This window comes from Microcaecilia unicolor, chromosome 6 (assembly GCF_901765095.1).
Source record: "Microcaecilia unicolor chromosome 6, aMicUni1.1, whole genome shotgun sequence".
Classification (NCBI taxonomy): Eukaryota; Metazoa; Chordata; class Amphibia; order Gymnophiona; family Siphonopidae; genus Microcaecilia; species Microcaecilia unicolor.
In genome coordinates, this window is record NC_044036.1 from 211,047,151 (window position 1) to 211,073,674 (window position 26,524).

General features: G+C 48.6%; 1 protein-coding gene across 1 annotated transcript in view; it reads left to right on the forward strand.

Moving 5' to 3' along the window:
• Positions 1 to 26,524, forward strand: part of LOC115471985 (histone acetyltransferase KAT2A-like) — a 754,860-nt gene that overhangs the window by 183,498 nt on the left and 544,838 nt on the right. The window contains 1 exon segment of the mRNA XM_030205993.1: positions 25,274 to 25,465. Within this exon segment, the coding sequence (XP_030061853.1) occupies positions 25,274 to 25,465 (192 nt within the window).

Genomic DNA, 26,524 nt, shown 5'->3' on the forward strand with positions numbered 1-26,524 from the left:
TAACCCAGTACTGCTTGACCTATGCCCATTTGGGTATAAAATAACACACAACAACAGAACAAACAAAAAGGAGGTAGGGTTGCATTAATATATAAAACCTCCACAGTAGATCTAGTTGCTAAACATATAACTTCAGTGATTTAAATCATGGCATGTAAAATCACAGATACAACATTAGCTGGCTAACTATGTTTCATATTCTCTACTGCTCCCCAGGAATCTGGTCAAACGTGCAAGACTATTTCCTGGATTTTGTATCAAACATCTATGCAAACCAATCTGATGTCCTTCTACTAGGAGATATTAATCTGCACCTAGAAAAACAGCACAACACAAACACCAGAACTTTAATGAATTTCCTAAACCAATGGAACTTCAAAATATTACAAGCCACCACATCCCATGCAAAAGGTCACCTATTAGACATACTAGCTCATAGGTTCTCAGTTAACAATAACCATATACTAGGAAATCATAACTGGGAAGAAGGTACTATGGTCAGACCATAAAAAGTTCATATTCACACTTCAATGGAAAGAGAACAACAAGGACAGAAAGACAAGGACAGAAAAACAAGAACACCACACACCTTCACAACCAGAGGAAAGGTGGATAATCACACCTTCTGGTCGACAGCGATAAATGACCAAAGAAACATATCACCCAATAATACCCACCATGAAAAATTGGGATGAAGTAAGCAAAAACATGATGAACAAAAAAGCACTACTCCACAAGAAATTAGGAACCAGAAAACCAATCACGTCCCTCCTTTAGTGATGAGCTCCTAAAAAACTCTGTAGGAAACTAGAATGAAAATGGTCCAAAGACATAAACAAAACCATATGGAGGAAAGCTATAAGAACATACAACAACAACAACAACATTAAAAAAAAAAGCTAAAGCAGAACACCATAGCACATATGTGAACCCAGAACAAATCGGTAATTAAAAAAATATTCAAACTTATGAACAGCCTACTAAAAACACAAACTGTACTAGCATCAAATGAAACACCACCAACTGTGAGTGAACGTGCACTACATTTTGGACAAAAACTAGTAAAAACAAGATCAACCTTGTGATAACACAAACATCCATCACAGAATTTCTACATGACTGTGAAACTGACAATATGCACATCAAGGCAGACAGAATCTGGTCCTCCTTCAAGACACCCACAACCAGCACAGTCAAGACATTACTGATAAAATACACACATGCAAACTGTCTACTAGATAACTGCCCTAATAACAATATGATGAAACAGCCACCAGACTGGTTTATCGAAAACTTTACAAAACACATCACATAGATGTTTTTGAATGGCCAGTTCCCAGCAGAAAAGGGCAACATTGTACTGACCCCAATACCTAAAAACACCACTAAGTAAGATCAGCAGTGTTGCAAGCTACAGACCAGTGGCCTCAATACTACTACTGACTAAAATGATGGAGAGTCTGGTAGCAAAGCAACTGATAGAATACTTGACACAATTTTCAGTCCTCCACACCTCTCAATCAGGTTTCAGACCACTACATTGTACCGAAACGGTTATAACCACTCTGATAGCAAAATTCAGAAGTCTAATATGCCAAGGACAGAAAGTCTTACTACTACAATTCGATTTGTCAAGTGCGTTCGACCTAGTTGAACACACAACACTAATGACCCTGCTCAACAATACGGGTATTAGCGATGTAGTGGCAACATGGTTCAGTGATTCTTTTTATTTTTATTTTTTTTAAGGACCAGATCCTATATTGTAAAGATGTCTAACCAGCTCTCAAGCTCCTGGATCTCTGAGTGTGGGGTGCCACAAGGGTCTCCAATATCACCTATATTGTTCAATGTTATGATGGCTCCACTAGGCAAAAAACTGGAATTAATGGGCTTCAACCCATTCATCTGTGCTGATGACGTTACCATCTATGCACCTTTTAACAGCAGCATCACAGAAATATTGGACAAGATTAAAATAGGTCTGGACCTTATGGAAAACTGGGCCACAATTTTCAAACGTAAGCTAAATAGAGACAAAACCAAATTCCTGGTTCTATCTAGTCCACACAATCCCAATACAATACCAAAAATTTACAATCGACAACAAACGTACAGAATCGAAACACAACTAAAAATACTGGGAATTCTACTTGATATACATCTATCTATGGACAGTCAAGTATTAGCAGTCACAGTAAAAAGCTTCAAAACCCTATGGAAACTGAGAAGGATCAGAGACTATTTTTCTAGACAATCATTCCGACTAGTAGTGCTATCAGTGATATTGTCACAACTATACTAATGCAGCTTCCATATCATCAAGCTGATCAATCCATAGACTGGTGGGTTGTGTCCATCTACCAGCAGGTGGAGATAGAGAGCAAACTTTTGCCTCCCTATATGTGGTCATGTGCTGCCGGAAACTCCTCAGTATGTTCTCTATCTCAGCAGGTGGTGGTCACACACAGCAGCAGCAGCTCTGGCTAGGCCTCCAAGCCTAATTTTTAGGTTTTGTTGAGTGCCTGGGGTTGAGGGCTCTTTTGAGCAAGTGCAAACCTGGTGGTGCCAGGTCCCTCCTTTTCTCCCCCCTCCCGCTGGCTCCGTTAAAAAAAAAAAAAAAAAAAAAATTTTAAACGTCTTTAAAGGCGTTTATTTCGACGTTTATTTAAGCGTCTATTGCAGCTACTCACTGGGACACCAGGTCGTTACAACTCGGAGCGGACAGCAGGTAATTTTACCTTTTTATAGCGGGCGGGGGTTCCCCGATTCTTCTCCTCGTGGCACATGGCGTCGGAGGGCGAGGGCGCAAAGGGTCGCTCCCCGGGTCGCTTGAGCGCTTCTAGAGGGGATGCGGGGGTCTTAAAGCCTGATTCGCCCTTGTTGGGTGGCAGTTTCGTGACCGATGAATGTCCCGGTCCTTCCTCCGGCGTGGCGGTTTTTCCCGCCATAAACGCCCATCCCCCGCTCCTCGCCTCCGCCATTTTGGCCGGCCACGCGGCTCGGACGGCTTCTTCTTGGGCCGCCCTTGAGGTTGGAGACATTAATGCCATGAACGCCCTTAATTTGGGCGACGGCACAGAAGCGGCTAAAGTTAAGAGCCGTTCTTCCCGCGCGGCTCCTTCGCGGAGTTTCGCGCCGGACGCCATTTTGGATGCGCAGCAGGCCTCTCCCCCGCTGTTGCGAGCGCCGGTTGAGAGTGCGCCTAGGGCTGTTGCCCAGGCTGCGGAAGTGCACAGTCTGGGGGGTTTCTCCCCCGAGTTTGTTTTGCTGCTGCATCAGGCCTTCCTCATGCACAACGCTGCCCCCGCTCCCTCGTCTGGTAAAGAGGTTGAGGTTCCCAGAGGTAAACGCCCTCGGGTTGATTCCCAGGCCTTGGAGGAATTTGTCTCCTCCGATGTAGATGAGGGCAGCGTGTCTGAGGTCTCCCAACGGTCCTTTGCGGATTCCTTGGAGGAGACGGATCCCCGCTCGGATGGAGCGGATGACCCCTCTGCAGCGCGGCTTTTTCGCCCAGAGGATTTGCCCAACCTGTTGTTACAGGCCATGGACACTTTGAAGATTTCCTCTCCGGAGGACGTCTCTCCCTCAGCCCCTGTTGGCTCCGCCATTATGCTGGGGACGAAGCGCCCGCCGAGAACCTTCCACGTGCATGATGCCATGCACACCTTAATTTCGGCTCAATGGGATGTCCCAGAAGCGAGCCTTAAGTGGCTAGGGCTATGTCCCGCCTCTATCCTTTGGCTGTGAGTGAACGTGAGGCCTATCTGTGGCCTACCGTGGATTCTTTAATCACTGCGGTGACTAAGAAAACGGCATTGCCGGTGGAAGGTGGCACGGCCCTAAAGGACGCCCAAGACAGGAGATTGGAGGCGGCCTTAAGGTCGTCCTTTGAGGCGGCTGCTTTAAGTTTGCAGGCCTCAGTTTGCGGCTCCTATGTGGCCAGGGCGTGCCTGACTATGGTGCAGCGGGCTTCCCCCTCGGATCATTCCTTGAGGGATGATTGGCCAGCCCTGGAATCGGGCTTAGCCTATGTGGCAGACTTGCTGTATGATGTCTTGAGAGCCTCAGCTAAAGGCATGGCTCAGACAGTCTCTGCGCGGCGGTGGCTTTGGCTGAAACATTGGTCTGCTGACCACGCCTCTAAATCCCGCCTGGCTAGGTTGCCTTTTAAAGGCAAGCTGCTCTTTGGGGTCGAGCTGGACAAAATCGTGACCGATCTCGGCACATCTAAGGGCAAGAAGTTACCAGAGGTCAGGGCTCGGGCTAGTGCTCGTCCCGGTACCTCCAGAGGACGGTTTCAGGAAGCCCGTCGGTACCGCCCGGGCAGGTCGGGTTCTTCTGCCCCCTCTTCCTTTAAGAGGCATTTCTCCCCCAAGCAGCGTTCCTTTCGCAGAGACCGCCGTCCCGGAGGTGCTCCCTCCGGTCCTCCCCAGGGTCTCGTACCCAATGACGGGGTCTTGGTCCACGCCCCAGTGCAGATTGGAGGACGGCTGTCCTCGTTTCTGGGCGAGTGGACCACAATAACTTCAGACGCTTGGGTGCTGGAAGTCATCAGAGACGGCTACAAGCTAGAGTTCTGCCGACCCTTAAGAGACGGGTTTGTACTCTCTCCCTGCAAGTCTCCGGTCAAAGCTGTGGCAGTGCAGCAGACTTTGGACAACCTGATCCGCCTGGGTGCGGTCGTTCCGGTGCCAGAAAGTCAGCTTGGCAAGGGGCGTTACTCCATTTACTTTGTGGTACCAAAGAAAGGAGGTTCTGTCCGGCCTATCCTCGACCTCAAAGGGGTCAATCGGGCCTTGAAAGTGCGGCACTTTCGCATAGAGACTCTCCGCTCTGTTATAGCGGCAGTGAAGGCAGGGGAGTACCTGGCTTCCTTGGACATCAAGGAAGCGTACCTGCATATTCCCATCTGGCCTCCTCATCAACGCTTTCTGCGTTTTGCAGTCCTGGGCCGACACTTCCAGTTCAGAGCCCTCCCGTTCGGGTTGGCTACTGCTCCGCGGACCTTTTCCAAAGTAATGGTGGTCATAGCGGCCTTCCTGCGAAAGGAAGGAGTACAAGTCCATCCTTATCTGGACGACTGGTTGATCCGAGCCCCCTCTTATGCAGAGTGCGGCAAAGCTGTGGACCGGGTAGTTGCTCTTTTGAGCTCCCTGGGATGGATCATCAACTGGGAGAAGAGCCAGCTGCGCCCGACTCAGTCCCTGGAGTATCTGGGAGTTCGATTCGACACCCAAGTGGGCAGAGTGTTCCTGCCAGACAATCGGATTGTCAAACTTCAGGCTCAGGTGGACCAGTTCCTGGTAGCCTCTCCTCTTCGGGCTTGGGACTATGTGCAGCTGTTGGGCTCTATGACGGCCACGATGGAAGTAGTGCCCTGGGCCAGGGCTCATATGAGACCACTACAACACTCTCTGCTGCAGCGCTGGACTCCGATGTCGGAGGATTATGCGGTGCGTCTTCCCTTGGATCCAGCAGTGCGCAGGGCGCTGAGCTGGTGGATGCAGGCAGACAAGTTGTCTGCAGGAATGCCTCTGGTGACCCCAGAGTGGATTGTCGTCACGACGGACGCCTCATTGTCGGGCTGGGGAGCCCACTGCTTGGGAAGGACAGCGCAGGGGCTCTGGTCTCCTGCAGAGGCGAAGTGGTCTATCAACCTCCTGGAACTCAGAGCCATTCGGTTGGCGCTTTTGGAGTTCATCCCGGTACTGGTGCTGAAGCCTGTACGGGTACTGTCGGACAATGCCACGGCTGTGGCCTATGTCAACCGCCAGGGAGGTACCAAGAGCGCCCCTCTAGCCAAGGAGGCTATGAGTCTATGCCAGTGGGCGGAAGCGAACCTGGAACAGCTGTCAGCGGCCCACATTGCCGGAGTCATGAATGTCAAGGCGGACTTTCTCAGTCGCCATACCTTGGAGCCCGGAGAGTGGCAGCTATCTGCTCAGGCGTTCTTGGACATCACGAAGCGCTGGGGCCAGCCGAGCCTAGATCTGATGGCGTCATCGGCCAATTGCCAAGTGCCGCGCTTCTTCAGCAGAGGACGGGACCCTCGATCCCTGGGAGTAGATGCTCTTCTCCAACAATGGCCGACACAAGAGCTTCTCTATGTGTTCCCACCCTGGCCCATGTTGGGCAGGGTCCTAGACCGGGTGGCAAGACATCCCGGCAGGATAATCCTGGTGGGTCCGGATTGGCCCAGACGTCCCTGGTATGCGGACTTGATCAGGCTCTCAATCGACGATCCTCTGCGGCTGCCAGTGGAGCAGGGCCTGTTACATCAGGGTCCCGTGGTGATGGAGGATCCCTCCCCCTTTGGTCTTACGGCCTGGCTATTGAGCGGCAGCGTCTGAGGAAGAAGGGCTTCTCAGACAAGGTCATCGCCACTATGCTGAGAGCGAGGAAACGCTCTACTTCTACTGCTTACGCCAGGGTTTGGCGTATCTTTGCAGCGTGGTGTGAAGCAGGCTCACTTTCTCCCTTCACTGCTCCAATTTCTTCAGTGTTGGCGTTCCTGCAAGAAGGTCTGGACAAAGACCTGTCGCTCAGTTCCCTTAAGGTCCAGGTAGCGGCTCTGGCTTGCTTCAGGGGCCGCCTGAAGGGTGCTTCCCTGGCTTCCCAGCCAGATGTGGTGCGCTTTCTCAAGGGAGTTAATCACCTGCGCCCTCCTCTGCACTCAGTGGTGCCTGCGTGGAATCTCAACCTGGTGCTAAGAGCATTGCAGAAGCCGCCGTTTGAACCCTTGTCGAGGGCATCTCTGAAAGACCTGACGTTGAAAGCAGTCTTTTTGGTGGCTATCACTTCAGCCAGAAGAGTTTCCGAGCTCCAGGCGCTCTCATGTCGAGAGCCTTTTCTGCAGTTCACTGAGGCAGGAGTGACTATTCGCACAGTGCCTTCCTTTCTGCCCAAGATTGTTTCTCGCTTCCATGTGAATCAGCAGCTCTGTCTCCCTTCCTTTCGTAGGGAGGACTACCCAGAGGAGTACTCTGCTCTTAAATATCTGGATGTGAGACGAGTCATCATCAGATACTTGGAAGTGACCAATGATTTCCGGAAATCGGATCATCTGTTTGTCCTGTTTGCAGGTCCTCGTAGGGGTCTGCAGGCTGCTAAGCCTACAGTGGCAAGATGGGTCAAGAAAGCCATTGCAGCGGCTTATGTGGCCGCAGGGAAGGTGCCGCCTATCCAGCTGAAGGCTCACTCCACAAGAGCTCAGGCGGCCTCGATGGCAGAGGCCGGTTCCGTCTCCTTGGAAGAGATATGCAAGGCGGCAACTTGGGCTTCGGCCCATACATTCTCCAAGCATTACCGCTTGACTGTGGCTGCTCGGGCGGAGGCCCGGTTTGGAGCTTCAGTGTTGCGGTCAGGGATTTCTATGTCCCGCCCTGGGTGAGTACTGCTTCGGTACATCCCACCAGTCTATGGATTGATCAGCTTGATGATATGGAAGGTAAAATTATGTATAATCATACCTGATAATTTTCTTTCCATTAATCATAGCTGATCAATCCATAGCCCCTCCCAGATATCTGTATTGTTTTATTCTGGTTGCATTTCAGGTTCAAGTTTAGTCTTCAGTTACTTCAGAAAGACTTCGTGTTCAAGTTTTTTCACTTGGATTCTTCAAGAGTTAAGACGAGTTTGTGTTACAGTGAGCTGCTGCATTCCTCTCCCCTCCGTTTTACGGGGCTGGATTGAGACTTAAATTCTGCCGGCGCTCCCTCCCGCTTCGTGTGGCAGTAGGGCAGCTTTGTACCCCTCCCGCTTCGGCGGTGTTCGGGTCAGTCAGCTCCTCCCGCGGTTGCGGTTGCAGGATAAGCCAGATCCCCCCGCATCGGCGGGGTGGTGTCCCTCCCCCGCTCCGCGGGGATGAGCTGGACGGATTCCCCTCCCCCACTTGTGTGGGGATGAGCTGGGTTAATTCCCCTCCCCCGTTTCGGCGGTGGTGAGCTGGGCAGAGTGTCCCTTCGTGGGTGTAATTCTCTAAGTGCTGAGTCCTGCGGATGGAGCTTTGATATCGACATACTGAGGAGTTTCCGGCAGCACATGACCACATATAGGGAGGCAAAAGTTTGCTCTCTATCTCCACCTGCTGGTAGATGGACACAACCCACCAGTCTATGGATTGATCAGCTATGATTAATGGAAAGAAAATTATCAGGTATGATTATACATAATTTTACCATATGTAGGATGTAAAGAGAACACATTAAAATCGCTACAAACCATCCAAAACACGGCAGCAAGACTGATATTTAAAAAGTTGAAATATGAAAGAGCAACACCACTGCTTGAAATGCTACACTGGCTTCCAATCAAGGCAAGACTTTGTTTTTTAAAACCAGCACCCTCATTTTCAAAATAATATTTGGAATGGTACTTGAATATACGTAGATTTGATTGAACTATCCCCAAGAAATGCAAGCCCAGAAACTAGAAACTACGTACTTCTTCACTTACACAACTGTAAAAACATAACTTACACTACAAAACCATATACTCCATTGCCCCATGTAAGCCGCATTAAGCCTGCCATGAGTGGGAAAGCGCGGGGTACAAATGTAACAAAAAAAAAAAAAATTAGTTATCTGGGCTCCAAATGGTGGAACTTGATACACAAGACTACAAGAAGCATTATTAACTATCTTCAATTCAGAAAAGAACTGAGGGACCTCCCTTTTCAAAACATTCTATAGTTAAATAATGGAATCGATGTCCCATACCACTTTGTAACTGTAATACACAACTGTAACTTTGCCTAACTGTAAATTGTAAGCCACTTTGAACCAAAACCTGTTTTTGGATAATAGTAGGATACAAGAATGCATAAATAAATCTGACCCACAGCTTATAAACCAAACAATTTTATCTAATCCGTGATCTCTGGGAGTTTACATAACCAAACCATATGACCTTTTAGTGACAGCTCTGAACCAACTCTGGTTCCATGCTGGTGGCTGAAATGTGTTGCCTTACACCAGATTTAGTTGATCTGGTATTGGTTAGCAAGCAGAGATGGACAGAGGTGCAGATAATCAGCAAAATACAATGACCAATGATGTCCTTGTTACAGGCTTGCTACCAAGGATGGCAGTTCAGTTAATATTGCCCTTTAATGTCCTGAGCCAAATGCCTGTAGGAAAAGCAAAGGCAGGATGTCAAAACAGCAATACTAGTTCTCGGACAAAGCATAATACTTAAAAGTATGGCAAAAGCATGCACAGACTTTGTCTCTGCAAAACAATTATTAAGTTTTAGTAATTGGTGCTGTTAATCCATGCTTTGAAAACAGTTTTTGTGATTGGTTTGATTGGATCACATTTATGCTGGCAGATCCAATCTGACAGGTGCTCCCACTTAGTATTCAAGGTACGGTGTCTCAGAAATACTATGACAGAGTTCAATTAAGGAATGCAGTGTTGTGTTTCCCACTTCTAGCATGTCACAGATAAAGGCTAGCTTCAGGCTAGAAGTCTCAGGCTGGTTCAAGCCATCACATAGAAGGGGAATAAATACATTATCCATGATCTTTTCTACACAAAACAAGCAGAATAGAAAACTGCCACAGGTCCAAGGTGCTTTGCAGGCAGTAGTGACTCACAGAAGAGACTTCTATCCCCTGAAGACACTGCCAAATCTAATGAGGCTATTTATTTATTTATCTTATTTATAGCCCGCCTTTATCCAATATGGGTAATACATTTACATACATAAAAACATAAACAGTCAAGATAATCAAAACCACAGCAGTCTATTTCATTCTTCAAAGAAGGCCTTTACAAAATAGTGAGTTTTCAAAAAAACATTTAAATTGTTGAATATTTTCACATGTTCTCAAATGTCCTGGTAAAGCATTCCATAATGATGGACCAACAGTTGAAAAGGCATTTAATTTTGTCTCCACCTAATGATATGATTTTGGAGAAGGCAGGCAAAGCTGCTGAGAAATATCATATCTTAAAGCGCATCCTAGTTTATACACCTTCAATACATTTCTAAAGTATAAAAGTTAATTTTAAACAAAGCAAATAAACCTCTCAATAGTATGCTACTGAAATTTATGTTTCTGAAATTTATAAGGAGGAAAAGACTTCAGATGCTCAACCTTCTCTGTTAACGATTAGATTAACTGTATGTGGTTGACGCCTACAGTATTCACCATTGAAGGAGTTTTCTTCTTGAAGTGGATATCGGGCGAGCTCATCAGTCAAAAACCTCCTTGTTAACAGAGAAGGTTGAGCATCTGAAGTCTTTTTTATTTTTTTATTTACAACCATTTAAATTTTTACATGTGATAAAACAACTTGCTGGAAATACAGAGAAAGTAATATGTAGGAATTATTTCAGTCAGGTAATTCTATTCTCTTCCTTAGACCACTAAATAGGGAGAGTGAAACAAGATAAGGAGATCAATTAAACAGTAAACAGAAAAAAAAATCGTGATATTAACCTGATTATCCCCAGATATTACTCGTCTAATTCATTATTCCACATTGATTATCTGGTTGGCTTCTTCAAGGCCAATACGGTGTATAGTCAAATCATTTCATTGAAAACATACTTATTGTTCAATATTAGTTAGAAATAATACATCTGATTACATTCTTTCTCTTTTAAAAACCAGAAGTTATTTAACAATGCATATACTTAAGTCTCTAATTCAAATCCCACTGATTAAAGTAATCCCAGTTTTCACAGGCTTCACTCCTTTTAAAGTAATAATTTGAGGAAATATTTCTGAGGAAAACTTTGAGTCATACCAGGAACTCTGGGAAAAACAATAATCTCGATATTAATCATCTATAATAATATTCATTTTGTTATTCCAAATTTCTGGTCTGTTATCATTTTCAAAATCATAACCACTTGCTCATGTAGAATCATTTGTTATATCAATTTTTACTCTCAAAGGGTTCAGTTGAATTGTCCATGTAACTCTCTAATAAAATTATATCTGAAACAAAATTATTTACTTCCATCGTTAGGTCCCGAAGCGCCTTCCAGATGGTATTCAATGTAACCTCCATGGGAGCCAAAAACTCCAAGTTGATTTCTCATAGGTGTTTAGGAGTGCTTCCGCCATTCGGGTTCTGCTGTAAACGTCCTCCGTTTCAGTATATACCTCTAACTCACTCCTCCACTCCTTTGGGCATGGTGGTTGCATAATTCGGGAGCGATGGAGTTGTTTTTTCCAGGTCCAAGAGCGTCAATGCTCCTTCGCCAGTGCTAATCAAAGGACTCGCCAACCCTTTCATCTGTGGGCAGTTCGTCGCGCAGCGGTCCTGCACTTGCTGCTCAGGGGATAAAACGCTGCCCATTGGAGGCTGACCGCCGGTTGTCCCCTTCCTCTCAGTTAAGGTAACTGCAATTGCAGAGAGGAAATTTACGTAAAGAAGACGAAACTTCAGAGGGCAGCTGGGCCATTGGGCATACGAACTTCAGGTCACCATCTTACCACTCTCCCAGTTTGGGACACTCTCTTTGTTTGGTTTCTCCTCAGAGGCCTGTCTGATATGGGTAACCCTTCAGCATAGCCCTCTGAGTCATTGAAACACACAAGCCCCTCCACCCCTACAAGGTGGTGTCCCTTCGGAGGGGTGAAGTCTTTTCCTCCTTATAAATTTCAGCAACATAAATTTCAGTAGCATACTACTGAGAGGTTTATTTGCTTTGTTTAAAATTAAACTGTGGTTAATTAGCAATATACCATCTGTAATCTAAAAAATATATATATAAAGGTACAATCCCATATATAAAAGCACTTTAAACAAAACTCTGTATGTAATAGGTAGCCAATGTAATTCTTTTAACGCTGGTGTTATAGTTAAGATTTTGAAACTCCTTTAGTTGTTCAGCTTCATTCTGAATGACCTGCAAAACCAGAAGTTGAAAAGATGAAATATCTAAGAACAAAGAATTTTAAAAAATCAAGCTTACTTAAGACCAGGCTTTGCATGATCATTTGGAAATCCTACCATTCCCTTCAATTTACTTAAAACTTGGAGTTGAAAGAAAGATGTAGAAATTACATGATCTACATGTTTTTGCATCATCAAATTATTATCCCCAAGAATTCCAAGACTACTAAAAGATGATTTGATTGCAGTCTTCTCTCCTTTATAATCAAAATTCATCAACAAAGTTGTATCTAATATTCTACCCACATATATTATCTCTGTTTTTGCAACATTCAGAGCCATTTTATGTTTTCATCCAACTCGCAATTTCATCCAAAATTTCCTTCAATTTTAAAGATGGATCATTAGACCCTCTCTCAAGTGGAAAGAAGAACTGTACATCATCTGCATACGTTCACGGGAGAGAGTGTGTATCAACAACTTGGAAAGCTAAAGGTGGACAAAGCCATGGGACCAGATGGGATCCACCCCAGAATATTGAGGGAGCTCAGAGAGGTTCTGGCGGGTCCTCTTAAAGATTTGTTTAATAAATCCTTGGAGACGGGAGAGGTTCCGAGGGATTGGAGAATGGTGGATGTGGTCCCTCTTCACAAAAGTGGTGATAGGGAAGAAGCTGGAAACTACAGGCCGGTAAGCCTCACTTCAGTTATTGGAAAAGTAATGGAAGCCATGCTGAAGGAAAGGATAGTGAATTTCCTGGAAGCCAATAAGTTGCAAGATCCGAGACAACATGGTTTTACCAGAGGGAAATCGTGCCAAACGAATCTCATTGAATTCTTTGATTGGGTAACTGGAGAATTAAATCATCGACGTGCTATAGACGTAATCTACTTAGATTTTAGCAAAGCTTTTGACACGGTTCCCCACAGGAGGCTCTTAAATAAACTCGATGGGCTGAAGATAGGTCCCGAAGTGGTGAACTGGATTAGGAACTGGTTGACGGACAGACGACAGAGGGTGGTGGTAAATGGAGTTCACTCGGAGGAGGGAAAGGTGAGTAGTGGAGTGCCTCAGGGATTGGTGCTGGGGCCGATTCTGTTCAATATATTTGTGAGTAACATTGCCGTAGGGTTAGAAGGTAAAGTTTGCCTATTTGCGGATGATACTAAGATTTGTAACAGAGTGGACACCCGGGAGGGAGTGGAAAGCATGAAAAAGGATCTGAGGAAGCTAGAAGAATGGTCTAAGATTTGGCAATTAAAATTCAATGCGAAGAAATGCAAAGTGATGCACTTAGGGAGTAGAAACCCAAGAGAGACTTGTGTTAGGCGGTGAGAGTCTGATAGGTACTGCGGGGGAGAGGGATCTTGGGGTGATAGTATCTGAGGATCTGAAGGCGACGAAACAGTGTGACAAGGCAGTGGCTGTAGCGAGAAGGTTGCTAGGCTGTATAGAGAGACGTGTGATCAACAGAAGAAAGGAAGTGTTGATGCCCCTGTACAAGTCGTTGGTGAGGCCCCACCTGGAGTATTGTGTTCAGTTTTGGAGGCCGTACCTTGCGAAGGATGTTAAAAAAATGGAAGCGGTGCAAAGAAAAGCTACGAGAAAGGTACGGGATTTGCGTTCCAAGACGTATGAGGAGAGAGTTGCTGACCTGAACATGTATACCCTGGAGGAAAGGAGGAACAGGGGTGATATGATACAGACGTTCAAATATTTGAAAGGTATTAATCCGCAAACAAATCTTTTCCGGAGATGGGAAGGCGGTAGAACGAGAGGACATAAAATGAGGTTGAAGGGGGGCAGCCTCAGGAAAGATGTCAGGAAGTATTTTTTCACGGAGAGGGTGGTGGATGCTTGGAATGCCCTCCCGCGGGAGGTGGTGGAGATGAAAACGGTAACGGAATTCAAACATGCGTGGGATATGCATAAAGGAATCCTGTGCAGAAGGAATGGATCCTCAGAAGCCTAGCCGAAATTGGGTGGCGGAGCAGGTGGGAGGAAGAGGGGTTCGTTGGTTGGGAGGCGAGGATAGTGGAGAGCAGACTTATATGGTCTGTGCCAAAGCCGGTGATGGGAGGTGGAACTGGTGGTTGGGAGGCGGGAAGTACTGCTGCGCAGACTTGTACGGTCTGTGCCCTGAATAAGGCAGGTACAAATCAAGGTAAGGTTTACACATATGTTGTCTTGTTGGGCAGACTGGATGGACCGTGCAGGTCTTTTTCTGCCGTCATCTACTATGTTACTATTCTATAAGAAATTTTCAATCTCTGAAACAGTTTCCCAAGAGACACCATAAACAAACTAAACAAAACTGCCGAAAGAGTAGACCCCTATGGTACTCCTTGTGAAATTGCAGAACTAGTAGAAACTACTTATACTCTTTCATTTTTCTTAGGCTGAGATGATGAAGGTATGGTGGTGGGTTTATTCTGCCTATTTCCAGCATGTTAATTGCATGATTGTTATATAGAGGGAAAATATAGAGGGCGAGAGAGAGAATATTTTGTGTAAGGAGGTGAATAAATGTTTATGAAATTTATGAAGTTTATGAGATTGGGTGGCAGAGCCGGTGGCGGGAGGCGGGGATGGTGCTGGGCAGACTTATATGGTCTGTGCCAGAACCGGTGGTGGGAGGCGGGGATAGTGGTTGGGAGGCGGGGATAGTGCTGGGCAGACTTATACGGTTTGTGCTCTGAAAAGGACAGGTACAAATCAAGGTAAGGTATACACAAAAAGTAGCACATATGAGTTTATCTTGTTGGGCAGACTGGAGAATTCCTTTATTAAATGAAAGCGGAAAATCAAATTTCAATACATTACACTGTGCAGTTATAAAGCCAGCCCCTCTATACTTTTATACAAAAATGCAAATTTTACACAAAAAACCATCCCCCCCAACCCCCCCCCAAACATTCAACTCAACTTCAAGCGTACATGCTTCCACCAAACCCCAAAGGTCTTTACCCCCACCTCCACCCGTTCCCATCGGGCCACTTCCTGGACAGCTCGGACAACGTCCCAGGAGACCTGCTCAGCAGACCTGCACTCCTGGCCCAGGGACACCCCGCAGCGAGCCATCCATAGGCAGTATCTGATGATAACTGAGATTAGAAAGGCGGTACCTGGCTCTAGCCGCCCCGTCTCCCCCTGCCTCCCATACACCCAGTCCGCATAGGTGTAGGACGTGAAGCTGGGGATGGCCAGCAAGGCAGCCACTCTCCGGCAAACCGCTATGGAGAATGGACACTCCTTCAGGAAGTGGTCCATGGTCTCCAGCCGGCCAGCACACTCCCCCCTCGGGCAGTCTCGGTCCTGCTGGTTCCTACACCGAAGGTTTGCCCTAACATACAACCTGCCATGTAGGGACAGCCAAGCAATGTCCCTGTACTTGTGTGGGATGCGTTTGGATGAAATAAACCGCAGGCCCTGCCTCAGCACGGGCTCCGGAGCATCCCTAAGAGCCAGGGGAGAGGAGAAGCGTTGGGAGCGAACCCGCTCCACCCAGATCTCCCTCTGTCCTGCCCTAACTTCCTCCCATGTAATGTCCCACAGCCGAACCAGCTTTACCAAAGATTTATAGTAGCCTACCCCCTCCGGGAACCCTTTCCGCAACCGTCCCACCCTACCTCCCCCCAACCAAGGACCCCAAAATCCCTCCCACCACTGGACAACACTGTGTACCCATCCTGGGGCATTCAGACCCCCCGCCCGCCCCAGGTTAAACTGGATGAAGAGGGAGGAGAATAGCAAGACTGGGTTTACCATTCCCACCCCCCCTTCCTCCCGCGACCGGTAAGTGAAATTACGTCGAACTGGGTTCATCCTGTTCCCCCACAGGAGTTGAAAGAACACGCTGTAAATTGCCGTGAAACAGCGTTCCGGCAGGAGACAGATGTAGCTCAGGAACAGGAACATGGGGACCACCTGGCTCTTCAGCAACCGGACCCGGTCCTCCATGGGCATCCGCCACCCCTTCCAGCGGTCCACCTTCTCCCTCGCCTCCGCTATCCTTTGTTCCCAATTTTCCCGCCCGTAATCCCCTCCCCCAAAATACACTCCCAAACCCTCATTTTCTCTATCCCATCCGGGAACCCTCCACCTAAATTAAACCGCCGTCCCTCTGGCCCCACCCACAAGCTGGTGCTCTTGCCCAGGTTTACCCGAGACCCCGAAGCCTGGGAGTATGCTGCAAGGGTCTCCTGCAGCCTCCTCCCCTCCCTGCGATCCGCCACCCAGACGGTGATATCGTCCGCATAGGCGATGACTCGCAACACATTCCCTTTGCCTACTTCCACTCCTCTGAGCCCGTCCTCCCCCCCCCCTTCCAGCCTCCTCACCAGGGGATCAATGGCGAAAGCGTACAGCAGGGGGCTCAACGGGCACCCCTGCCGCACCCCCGCCGAGATCCCCACCTCCGCCCCCCTCCATCCATTCACCAGGGGAAAGAATCGCGCCCCCGCATACAATAACTGAAGTTGCGCGATCCATTCCCCCGGGAATCCATAGTGGTCTAGGACCTTCCATAAAAAACCCCACTGCACTCGGTCGAAAGCCTTGTCCTGGTCCAAGGCCACGACCAGCCTGCCCTCTCCCACCCGACTACGTTCCAGGCCCTCCCTCACCCAGGCCACTGCCTCTAGCACCCCCCTTCCCGGGACCCCACACCCCTGCGGGGCTGCCAGCACTTCCCCGGAGATCTTCCTCATGCGGGCAAGGAGCATGTGAGCAAAGATCTTCCGGTCGGTGTTCAGAAGTGCAATCGGCCGCCAATTTGCCACATCCTGGGGGTCCTTGCCTTTGCTAAGAAGGACCAAAGCTGATGCCCCCATCGACTCAGGCAAGGATCCCCCTGTTCGTGCCGCCTCCCAGATTGCCAACAAGACTGGCGCCAACTGATCCCTAAACTGCTGGTAGAACTCTGCCGGGAGTCCGTCTGGCCCCGGCGCCGTCCTGCGCCGCAAGGCCCCAATGGCCTCCTGTACCTCCCGCAGCGTCCACGGCCGCAGCAAGGCCCGAAGATGAGGCCCCCCCTTACCCACCCCTGGGGTTTCCTCAATGTACCTCGCCATGGCCTCCTCCCCCAACCGTTGGTCCAAAAAGGCCCGCCCAAAGTGGGTCCCCACCACCTGCAAGATACCTTCCCTAGACTGCTGGAGCGTCCCCCCCTCATCCCTTAACCCCTCTACCACCCTCCTCTCCCTTCTTTCCTTACAGCAGTCATAAGGGTTCGGGCTGAGCAGCTTCCCGAAGTCCCGCTCATAGACGAGGGAAGAGTACCGATTGTATTGTACCCGTTCCACCTCCTGCTGCAAGGCCTCAATGTCCTCCCTCTTCCCTCCCCTGGAAATCAAATTGTCCCTTCGCTTCCTCAGAGCAGTTCCTAGCCGGGTGACCTCCCTCCCCTGCCTCCTCGCCTGACGGAGAAAGAACCCCCTGGTGCGGTGTTTCAAAACTTCCCACCAGTCCCCTAGGGAAGGGAAGACACCCTGAATGGATACCTGGTCTGCCAGAAACTCCAAATACTCCTGGTACAACACCCCCTCCCTCAACCATTTCTGATTTAAACGCCACAATCCTTTCCCCAATCCGTGAATCCCCCCTCCCCCCAGCTCGACCAGCACCATCTTGTGGTCTGAGAAATCAACCTCTACCACCCTTGGTGCCTTCCCACACGCCCCTCCCCGAACTAAAAACCGGTCGATTCTACTTCTACAAGTGCCCCGGGCAAAAGTGAAACCCTGCGTCCCACCACCAAACTCTATGTGCGCGTCCACCAATCCCGCTCCCTTCATGATCCCTGCTAGCCGTACCCCATCGTAACCTACTTGCGCCGCCCTCCTCCCCCTATCCTCCTTCCTCAGGACTGTGTTAAAATCCCCCCCCCAAACTAGCTGCCGTGAGGTGTAAAGGTACGGCCGAATTTTCCCAAACAGTGCTGCCCTTCCCCGTTTGCTTTGCGGCCCGTAGATGTTAATCACCCGCAAAGCCACCCCCCGCAATCTCACATCTAACACCAGACACCTCCCAATTCCCAGCTCCACCACCCTCTGGATCTCTACTTTAAATGTTTTGAAGAGGATGCCTATCCCCCCATACCGTTCCCCTGCCAGACCCCAAATAGAGGGCCCCCATCTCCAGGCCTGCTTTGCCCGCCGAACCTCCTCCAGCGTTCGCAGCCTGGTCTCCTGCAGAAGAAAACAGTCCACCGCCACGGCAGAGAGGCCATCGAACGCCAAGCATCTCGCCCTCTGGGAGGCGACACTAGCCACATTAAGTGTGGCGAATGTTAACAGCAGTCCAGCCATCATTGTGCCGTTCCATACCCCCCGCCCTCCTGGCTACCTTCCCTCTGCTCCATACTACCTCCAGGGATCCCTTCCCCTTCACCCTCCCCTTCCTCGTCCGCCCAGTCCCGGACCCCTAGCTCAAAAAGCCCCCCCCCTTTCCTTACTTTCTTCCTCCCCTTCTTCCTCTTTTCTTCGCCCACCTCCCTCCCTTCTTGGGAGTCGTCCACTGACCCTCCCCCCCCTGCCTCCTCTCCCGCCCCTTCTGCCCCTTCTTCGACCCCCTCCATCAATCCTGCCTCCAGCCCATCCTCCCTCTCCTCTCTTGCCTTCATCCCTGCCTCCTGTCCTACCCTCCTTTTCTCCCCCACCCTCCCTTCAGCCCCCCCCAATCTGCCCCCCACCTCCCCGACCTCCTCCACTACCATTTCCTCCTCTTCGTCCCTCAAAACCTTCTCCCTCTTCTTCTTCTTCCTTTTACCCGCTGTTCCCTTTCCAGCGTCTGCCATGCTTTCCAATCCATCCTGCCGGCTCATCCCATCCTCTCCTTCCTCTCCTGCCAGTTCGTCACCCCCTTCCTCATCTTCCAATCCCCTAAATCTGTTCTCTACTTCTATCCCCATTCCTGCCTCCCCTCCCCCTTCCTCCCGTACCCCCGTCACCTTCCGTTGTTTTTTTGACACCCGCGTCCAACCCTCATCTGCCCCGTCCTGCCGCTTCCGCCCTTCCCCCAACCCTTCCCCACCTCCCACTCCCTGTCCCTCCGCAGCTCCTTTCCCCCCCACCCCGGGAACCTGATCTCGCCCTACATTCACTCCCCCCCTCTCCCTCTGAACTGGACCGCCCCCTCCCATGTCCTCCTCTCCCCCGTTATGGGAGGCCCAAGGGCAAGCTCTGAATGCATGCCCCAGACCCCCACACAAATTACACCGGATAGATGCACAAGACTCCGTAGGATGCTCCTTAGACCCGCACTTCCCACACTGCCGTACTGGGCACGACATACTAAAATGTCTGAATGACCCGCACTTGTGACATTGCCGCGGCTGCCCCTTGTAAAAGCAGAGGATCCGATCCCTGCCAATGAACGCCGCGGAGGGAATGTGCTGGGTCACGTGTCCTGCCTGCTTCAGCCTAACCTGCGCACACCATCCTCCCGCCCACACCCTACTGGGGTCAGGGAGTTTGGACAAGGGGGTACGCAATTCTGCGTACCGCTGTAGCCAGAAGGCCAGGTCCGCCCCTGAAATGGATTCATTTCGGACCAGCAGGGTTACCTGCACCAGGTCAGGTCTGCTGATCGGTACGGCCCTAAAGTTTCTCCAATCCCCTTTCCCCCTTACCCCCTCGTATTTCTCCCAGAAGACCTCCATGCCTCGCTGGGTCAGAAAACTAACATCATACTCTGGGATATTCACCGGGTGGATACAGGCATAGAGGTCCTCTGGGAGAAATCCTAAACCCAAGACCAACTTCAGGGCCTCATCCCTACTTGGCATCCCCCCCTCCCCCACCCACCTTAACTGAATCACATTCCTCCTTTTGGGAACCTGGCCCCCCCACCCTCCCCCCCATCCTTCCCCAATGCTTCCTGCCCCCCCATTCCCCCTGCGCCCGCCCCTCCCACCTACTACCGCCGCAAAGGATGGAGCACCCCCCCACCGTCCCCCTCCTCCATCTCCTGCACTGAGACCCCCCTGCTCCTGCTGCGCCGTACCCCCCCTCTCTCTCTTGCCTCCCCTCTCAGCCTCCCTCCCTTCTCTCCCTTCTGTCAGCAGACTTTGCACATCCCCTGCCTTCACAGTGTGCTTCTGTACCATTTCCCCTGCAGCAAAAAACCTGCCATTGTCCCCTTCAAAACGTTCACTAGAGACAGTGAGAGCAGGTTCCCCTAAATACTTGTTCCCCTCCCAATGCCCCTGACCCCCTCCCCCGCCCACCGAGCCAACCCTCCCCTCCCGGCCCGAACACTCCCCCCTGGCTCGCACCCCTGCAGCCTGGCCAACTGCAAAGTCAAAGGTACCAGTCAAGTTTCCTTCTGGCGCACACTGCAAGGCAAACACCTCCCGCTCCTCCCCCCCTCCTTCCCCCCCGGAACCTGCTCTCTGTGCTGGGTCCCTCCTTGCAACGTGCTGCTCCAGCTTTCCCTGTGCGGGCCCGCTGTTTTCCTGGGAACTGGTCTCCCCTCTGGCGTCCTGCTTCGTTGGGACTTCCTGCTCTGCCGTTTTGCAAAGTAAGAGTGGCTTCCCGCACTCCAGCACCACTCGCTCTCCCAAACATGGGGAATCCTCCTGCGCTGTAGCATTCTCCTCTGCGGCCATCCCTGCTCCTCCAGCCCGATTGGCTGGCGCCTCCTGCTCCAATGTGCTGGGCGGGCATGGCATCCCGCCACCCGGCAGCGCAGTTCCTTGCCATTCTGAACCTTTATGTGGGGAACACTGTGTGGCCTCCTGTGCTTTCTCTATGGAAAACCACTCCTTGTCTTCACCTGCTTTTCTTCCTGCATTCTCCTTTAAGAGGCAGCTCCCTGCAGGAACATCTCCACTTTCAGTCCTTAGCCCTGCTGCAGGCTGATTGGCTGGAACATCCTGCTCCTCAGAGCTTTGTGGGTGAGGCCTCCCAGGCATTTTTTCCTTGCCGTCTGCTTTTACTACAGGCAATGGGAACAGGACAACCTCCTCTTCTCCAGGTAAGTTCTCTGTTTCAACTTCCACCACCACTTCTGTGGAAAAAGGTCTCTCTCCTGAAATTGCAGCCTCTGTTTCAACAATGTGAAAAGTCTTAGTGTTTAAGTTTTTTTCCTGTTCTGTTCTCCCACACTCAGGTGCTCTCAATGAGGCTTCCACAGCCCCACCTTCAGTCCTGCTTACTCCAGAAGCTGCCTGCAGAGGCCCTGACTGACTAGCAAGGTATTGCATGAATTTCAATGTATTTTGGGTGCTAGTTCCTGGCAGCTCCCCTGATGCTTCAATGTTCTGGGGTCCAAAGCCTGGGCTGATTCCCTCCTGCTCTGTTTGTTGCTTCCACTGTACCGAGGCTGACGGGGCCTGTCCCCCCGAGGCCATCCTGTCTCTGTTGATATAGAGTTCTCTCAGAGGATTTCCAGGGCCTTTCCTCAGGGCCCTCAGCAGCTGTTCTTTTCTCTGGAGAAGCCTAAGCAGCCTGGTTTCCTCTTTCATATAGGTTTTGCGATGCTCTGCTGGGGCCAGCTTGCTCAGGGCTTTTGCCATTTTGACTCGCTTCCCCAGGTCCACCACCTCCTTCTCCGTACTTTTAATTCTCTTCACCACTTTAATTATGCCACTGGCCGGGTCCTCTGGATCCTGGCAGTAGTCCACAAGCTCTTCCTCCTCTAGATCGTCACTATCCTCACTGCTTTCCTCCTCCACCTCCGGCAGGGCCTCTTGACAGATCTCCATTACCACTCTTTCCTTCTCAGACCAGCTCTTCTCTAGGGTCTCCGCCAGCTCTCTCTCCCCCTCACCTGCTGGACGTCGTGCGGCCGCGAGGGGGGTACCAGTCCGGCTTCCTCCCTTGGAGTCTGGCCCTCTTCTATCCACAGGGCTCCTTTCCCTCCTCCCTGCGGCACTGCAAGGGAGGAGACCGCTTTTCCTGACCCTCTGGTCCCTGAGCCCAAGAGGCCCCATGGCCTGGGCCTGTCCTGGGGAACGCTCCCCAGAGGCCCTCCACATCCTTGGGGAGGGAGTTAGGCCTCACTCTCCTCCCACTGGAAGTCTGCAGAGCTCTCTGAAACACCTCCTTCCACCTCAGCAGACTGGATGGACCGTGCAGGTCTTTTTCTGCCATCATCAACTATGTTACTATCTATAATAATAATTCTCACCTGGAAACATTTTGAAGCTCACTCTGTGGGAGGGAAACACTTAAGGCTAGGCTCTCAGCTCACTCAATCTCACTCATGCACCACTCACTGTCACTCATAGACCCGCCCTCAGCCATGCCCCTTCCGGACATAATTTGCGACCCCAACGTTCTAAATGAAGCCTCCAAACCGCTCCAAACCGGAAGTGTGAGGCTCTAGAGATATCTGTTTTGCCTATAGCTCAAAAACGGAAGTGTGAGCCGTCCTGTGTCCTGCCCTCCCCTCAGAACGTCATCACGAGGAGGGCGGAGCACATTCCAGGAAACGAGAGGTCCCCCTGCCCACATCTTCTATATACTCACCCTCATTCTCACCCTCAACGTACTATGAAGCCTCAACTGGAACTGTGAGGCTCGGAGGTATCCTTTTTGTCCATCAGGACGGGGAAACAACACGATGACGTCACCGGTGGGGCAGGGAAGGCACAAGCCTCAGAGAATTGGCAACAACAAAAAACAAAATGTCATCCTCAACGGCGGGGCGGGGAACACAGTCACGCAACACGATGACGTCGACGGCGGCCCGGGGAAGGCACAAGCCACGGAGAATCGCTAACAGCAAAAAAAAAACAAAAACCTGTCACGGGGGACCGAATGACCCAAACAACTTGCGCCTGGAAGGTAGTGGGGGGGGGGGGGGGGAGGAAGAAAGCTGCAACTAAGATGACAGGAAGGACAAGGAAAACCTTGCTAGTGCCCGTTTCATGCTTTCTTACTAGTGTTACTGTGTTACTTCTTGAACTTTAACATGAAATGTTCTACCTTGTATATAAAAATGAAACTATGACATCTGCTCACAAATATCAAAATCAAATAATACATTAAGTAAAAGCTGATGATCAATAGTGTCTAATGCTGATGCAATATCTAGTGTAACTATGCAAAAACACAAATTCTGATCCTTACCAATTCTTCCCTAGTATCAAGTAGTGAGGGACAGGAGCAATCTCCAGTTGTTCCTCCTTCATAGGCCTGAGGCATCAAAATGGCACCTCTAACCCCTTGTGTTAGTCTTATGGTACTACTGCTAGTGGTCAAGCTTTCAAATAAGGGCAAGGCTGCTTCTCCCTCAGTGGTAGTACCATGAGGCTACTATTAGGGATCAGAAGCACCGTTTTGATGCTGGCAGGGATAGCCCTGATAGATCTGGGGGTGTTTTTCAGTGCCTGGGGGCAGGTGGGAACTTTCTGGTTAAAGGTGGATGGTGTTTGTTATGGAGTGGTCTCTGATTGGGGATGGGAGTGATTTTTGCTTGGGAGGGGTCAGGGAGTATGGGAATAAATTACCTCTGGCCCCTTTAAAGAATAATGGGCCAGCTTGGGGCAAGCTGTGCTTTATTGAAGCTGGGTTTGCACAATGATTCTGGTTGAAACCATGCCATTTCATATTTACTGTGACAATCTAGTGACTCTAATGGTAAATTATACTGCAGAAAAATGTGATATTTCACTGTAGCTTAGTAAGTACCCCTTTAGATATCATTGTCAATTTTAAAGGATGTATGTAACATTAAAACAATAGGATGCCACTGGCAACAGATATTGCTGTTCTTCCACCACTAGGAGGCTGTATACATAGGAACAGTGGAAACTACTTGGTTCAGACACTAGAAGGTCAAAAAGGTATGCCTATATTTAGGTTCCTATTCTATAAAGAAATGTAGGCACCTACTTTTATTTATGGAACACTAGCATAAGCTTATATGTTTTTAGGTGCGAGCAGTTAGGCTAGCCACAGAGCTCTGCTTAGACTGTGACCATATGAAGGCTCACCTGCAAAATATGCACTATTGAAGATGTATGTATTATTAGAGAATAGCAAGTAGCCGGGTTACTGTTATTTATGCATGTGTGTTCACATAGATACAAAAAATGACTATAATACCAACATTTATGTATGCTTTCAGCACTAACTTTAGGCTGATCCTTATAAAATTACTTCCTAGGTGTCATTTTATATAACAGCCATTAAGAAAGCCATAAAGTTTGTTCATTAGGTTTCATAGTAGAGTTTACAAAAAAGAAAATGAAATACACATTTGAATCATTGAGTCAGTCCACCTGGTATAGAGGAAAGCAGGTGGAGCATGTCTCATGGAATAATTTCCAGCCCCTCTGAGTTTTGTGTGTGTATCTCTGTGCATATGTGCTTGCATGCATGTGCATATGTGTAGATCCCTGTTTTCTCTTTTTCTGTTACCTGATGGGGAGGGGCAGTTTGAATGCAGTAGTTCCCAAACATTCGATTAGTTTGGAAAAAAAAATAAAATTAGACCAAGTGATACCAAGTCATGATAATTTTGAATATTAGATGTCACTGTAAACAGATTTCAAAAATGTTACAGTTTAATCACAGATGCCAGTGTCCTATAGCAACAGATATTGCCATGCTTCTCGATTACTAGGAAGGTCTTATACATAGCGGTAGCTTAGCTGGCTAGCTGAATGGTTTGGTCACTAGGTGGGCTATTCTATAAAGACCCCCTACTTTCTTTTATAGAAGTTAGCACATTCGGATATATATGTGTGCATGTTTAGGAGCAAGCACATAGCCATCCATAGTCATCTATATTTGAGAGAGGTGCACGTTCTTATAGAGTAACCTAAATTTAGATGGGTTCACCATACACTAGTAGGTTTCAGAGTAGAATTTACAGCAAAGAAAATGAAATACACATTTGAATCACAAACAGTTGGACCAGCAGCAGGTTGAAAGATCATTCATAATGGGGAAAATATGCTTTCTCTCATGTAATAATTCCCAAGCCCCCTCCGTGTGTATGCATCTCTCTCTGCCTGTATGTGTGGGTGTTTTTATCTACCCTTCAAATCTCATGCGTCATGTAATCTATTTCTGAGATCTCATCCATTATCCCTTCATTTTCTGTACTATTCAGAAGGTCTCTTATTGAGCAGTAGCACTCATTCTATATACAGTGAGCCAATATCAGATTCTTTAAGCAGATACTTCATAATTCTTTGTATCAGTAGAAGCAGTCAAGGATATAAAGACACTATAGATGAAAGATGGAAATATAAAATGTGATGGCAAATAAGGATCATAAGGTCCATGTTACCTGTCCAGTTTATTTGTGGTGCCATGTTGGTATCAGAATAGTAAATAGAAGAGATGTTTCAAATTACATTGAGGCTGAGTATTCTCTTTGTTCTTAGTGTTATAACTATAGAGACAACCCTCACAAAATTTCTTAGGATATCTAAAATTGACTGCATTGGGTTTGTGTAGGTGGCTGTGTTACTGTCACGTCCCACAGAGCTGTGACAGCCTCCCACGTTATGAGACAACACACATCTTTGGCCGCAGTCTCCTGAAGTCCATCTTTTCAGTCACTCGCCGGCAGCTATTGGAGAAGTTCCGTGTGGAGAAGGAGAAGCTTGTGCCTGAGAAGCGAACACTCATCCTAACACACTTTCCAAAGTAAATTACTTTTCTATTTTGGTAACTACAGAGGGTTTCTGATTGTTTTTTTCATATGATTTTCATCCAGTTAAAGAACTGTATATGCAAGTACCTTAAATGCCCTAAACTTGACAACAGAATGCTTTATATCTCAGTTGAAAACTGTACAGTACAATTATAATACTAAAAATAAACATTATGTCAAAAGATAACCACCTTCAATTTACTAGATAAGGGTGGCCAACTGGTAACTTGTTAGCCACACGTGGCTTACTGAAGGAGAAAATGCAACATGCTAAACATCAGTGGAGGCAACATCATTGGCCTATGCAGGCCAAAGGGAGTGGAAGACTAGTGAGCATGAGAGAGGGATGGGAAAGAGAGACGTGGGGTCAGGGAGGGAGGATTGAAATACTGTAGAAACTCGATAGGGATATTAAGGGGGTTAACAGAAAAAAAACTGCTGAGGATTGAGAGGATGAGACTGATAGGAACAGAGTGAATGAGTTTTATTTCATGTCATTTATATCCTGCTAAATGGTTCAAGGTGGGTAAGAGAAAACATACCAAATCAATGTATACTTAAAGTGAAACGCAATAAACTAAGATTTAAACAACAATAACAAAACTGCTGGAGGGCAGAATGGGAGGTAGGGACAGTGAAGGGTGTTAAATGAGAGTCTGCTGCAGACAAGGAGGGGTTTGAAAGAATATGCAGCTTTTGGTGCTTTCTTTGGAGATAGCACAGATAGACCTCTCCCCTAATCTTCACAAGTTGATATCCCCTCCCTTAAAGATGTGAGGTTCTTTGATACACTGCATTCTGGTATCTGATATAGTGGAAGAAGTAAATGGTGCAAGGGGACAAGTTTTATCACAATCACAGAAGTATAAAAGATAACAAATGATATACCCTTAGATCTTTTTGATATAAGATCTGGTTAGGTTCAATACTGAGGGGTAGATGCATCAAACAAACGTAAAAAAATCAGAAACGTTAAAACCTTTACCGAATCTCAAATAACGAAGCATGCTCCAAAAACACAGCCCCAAAAAGTTTGGTGCGGTATTGCAACC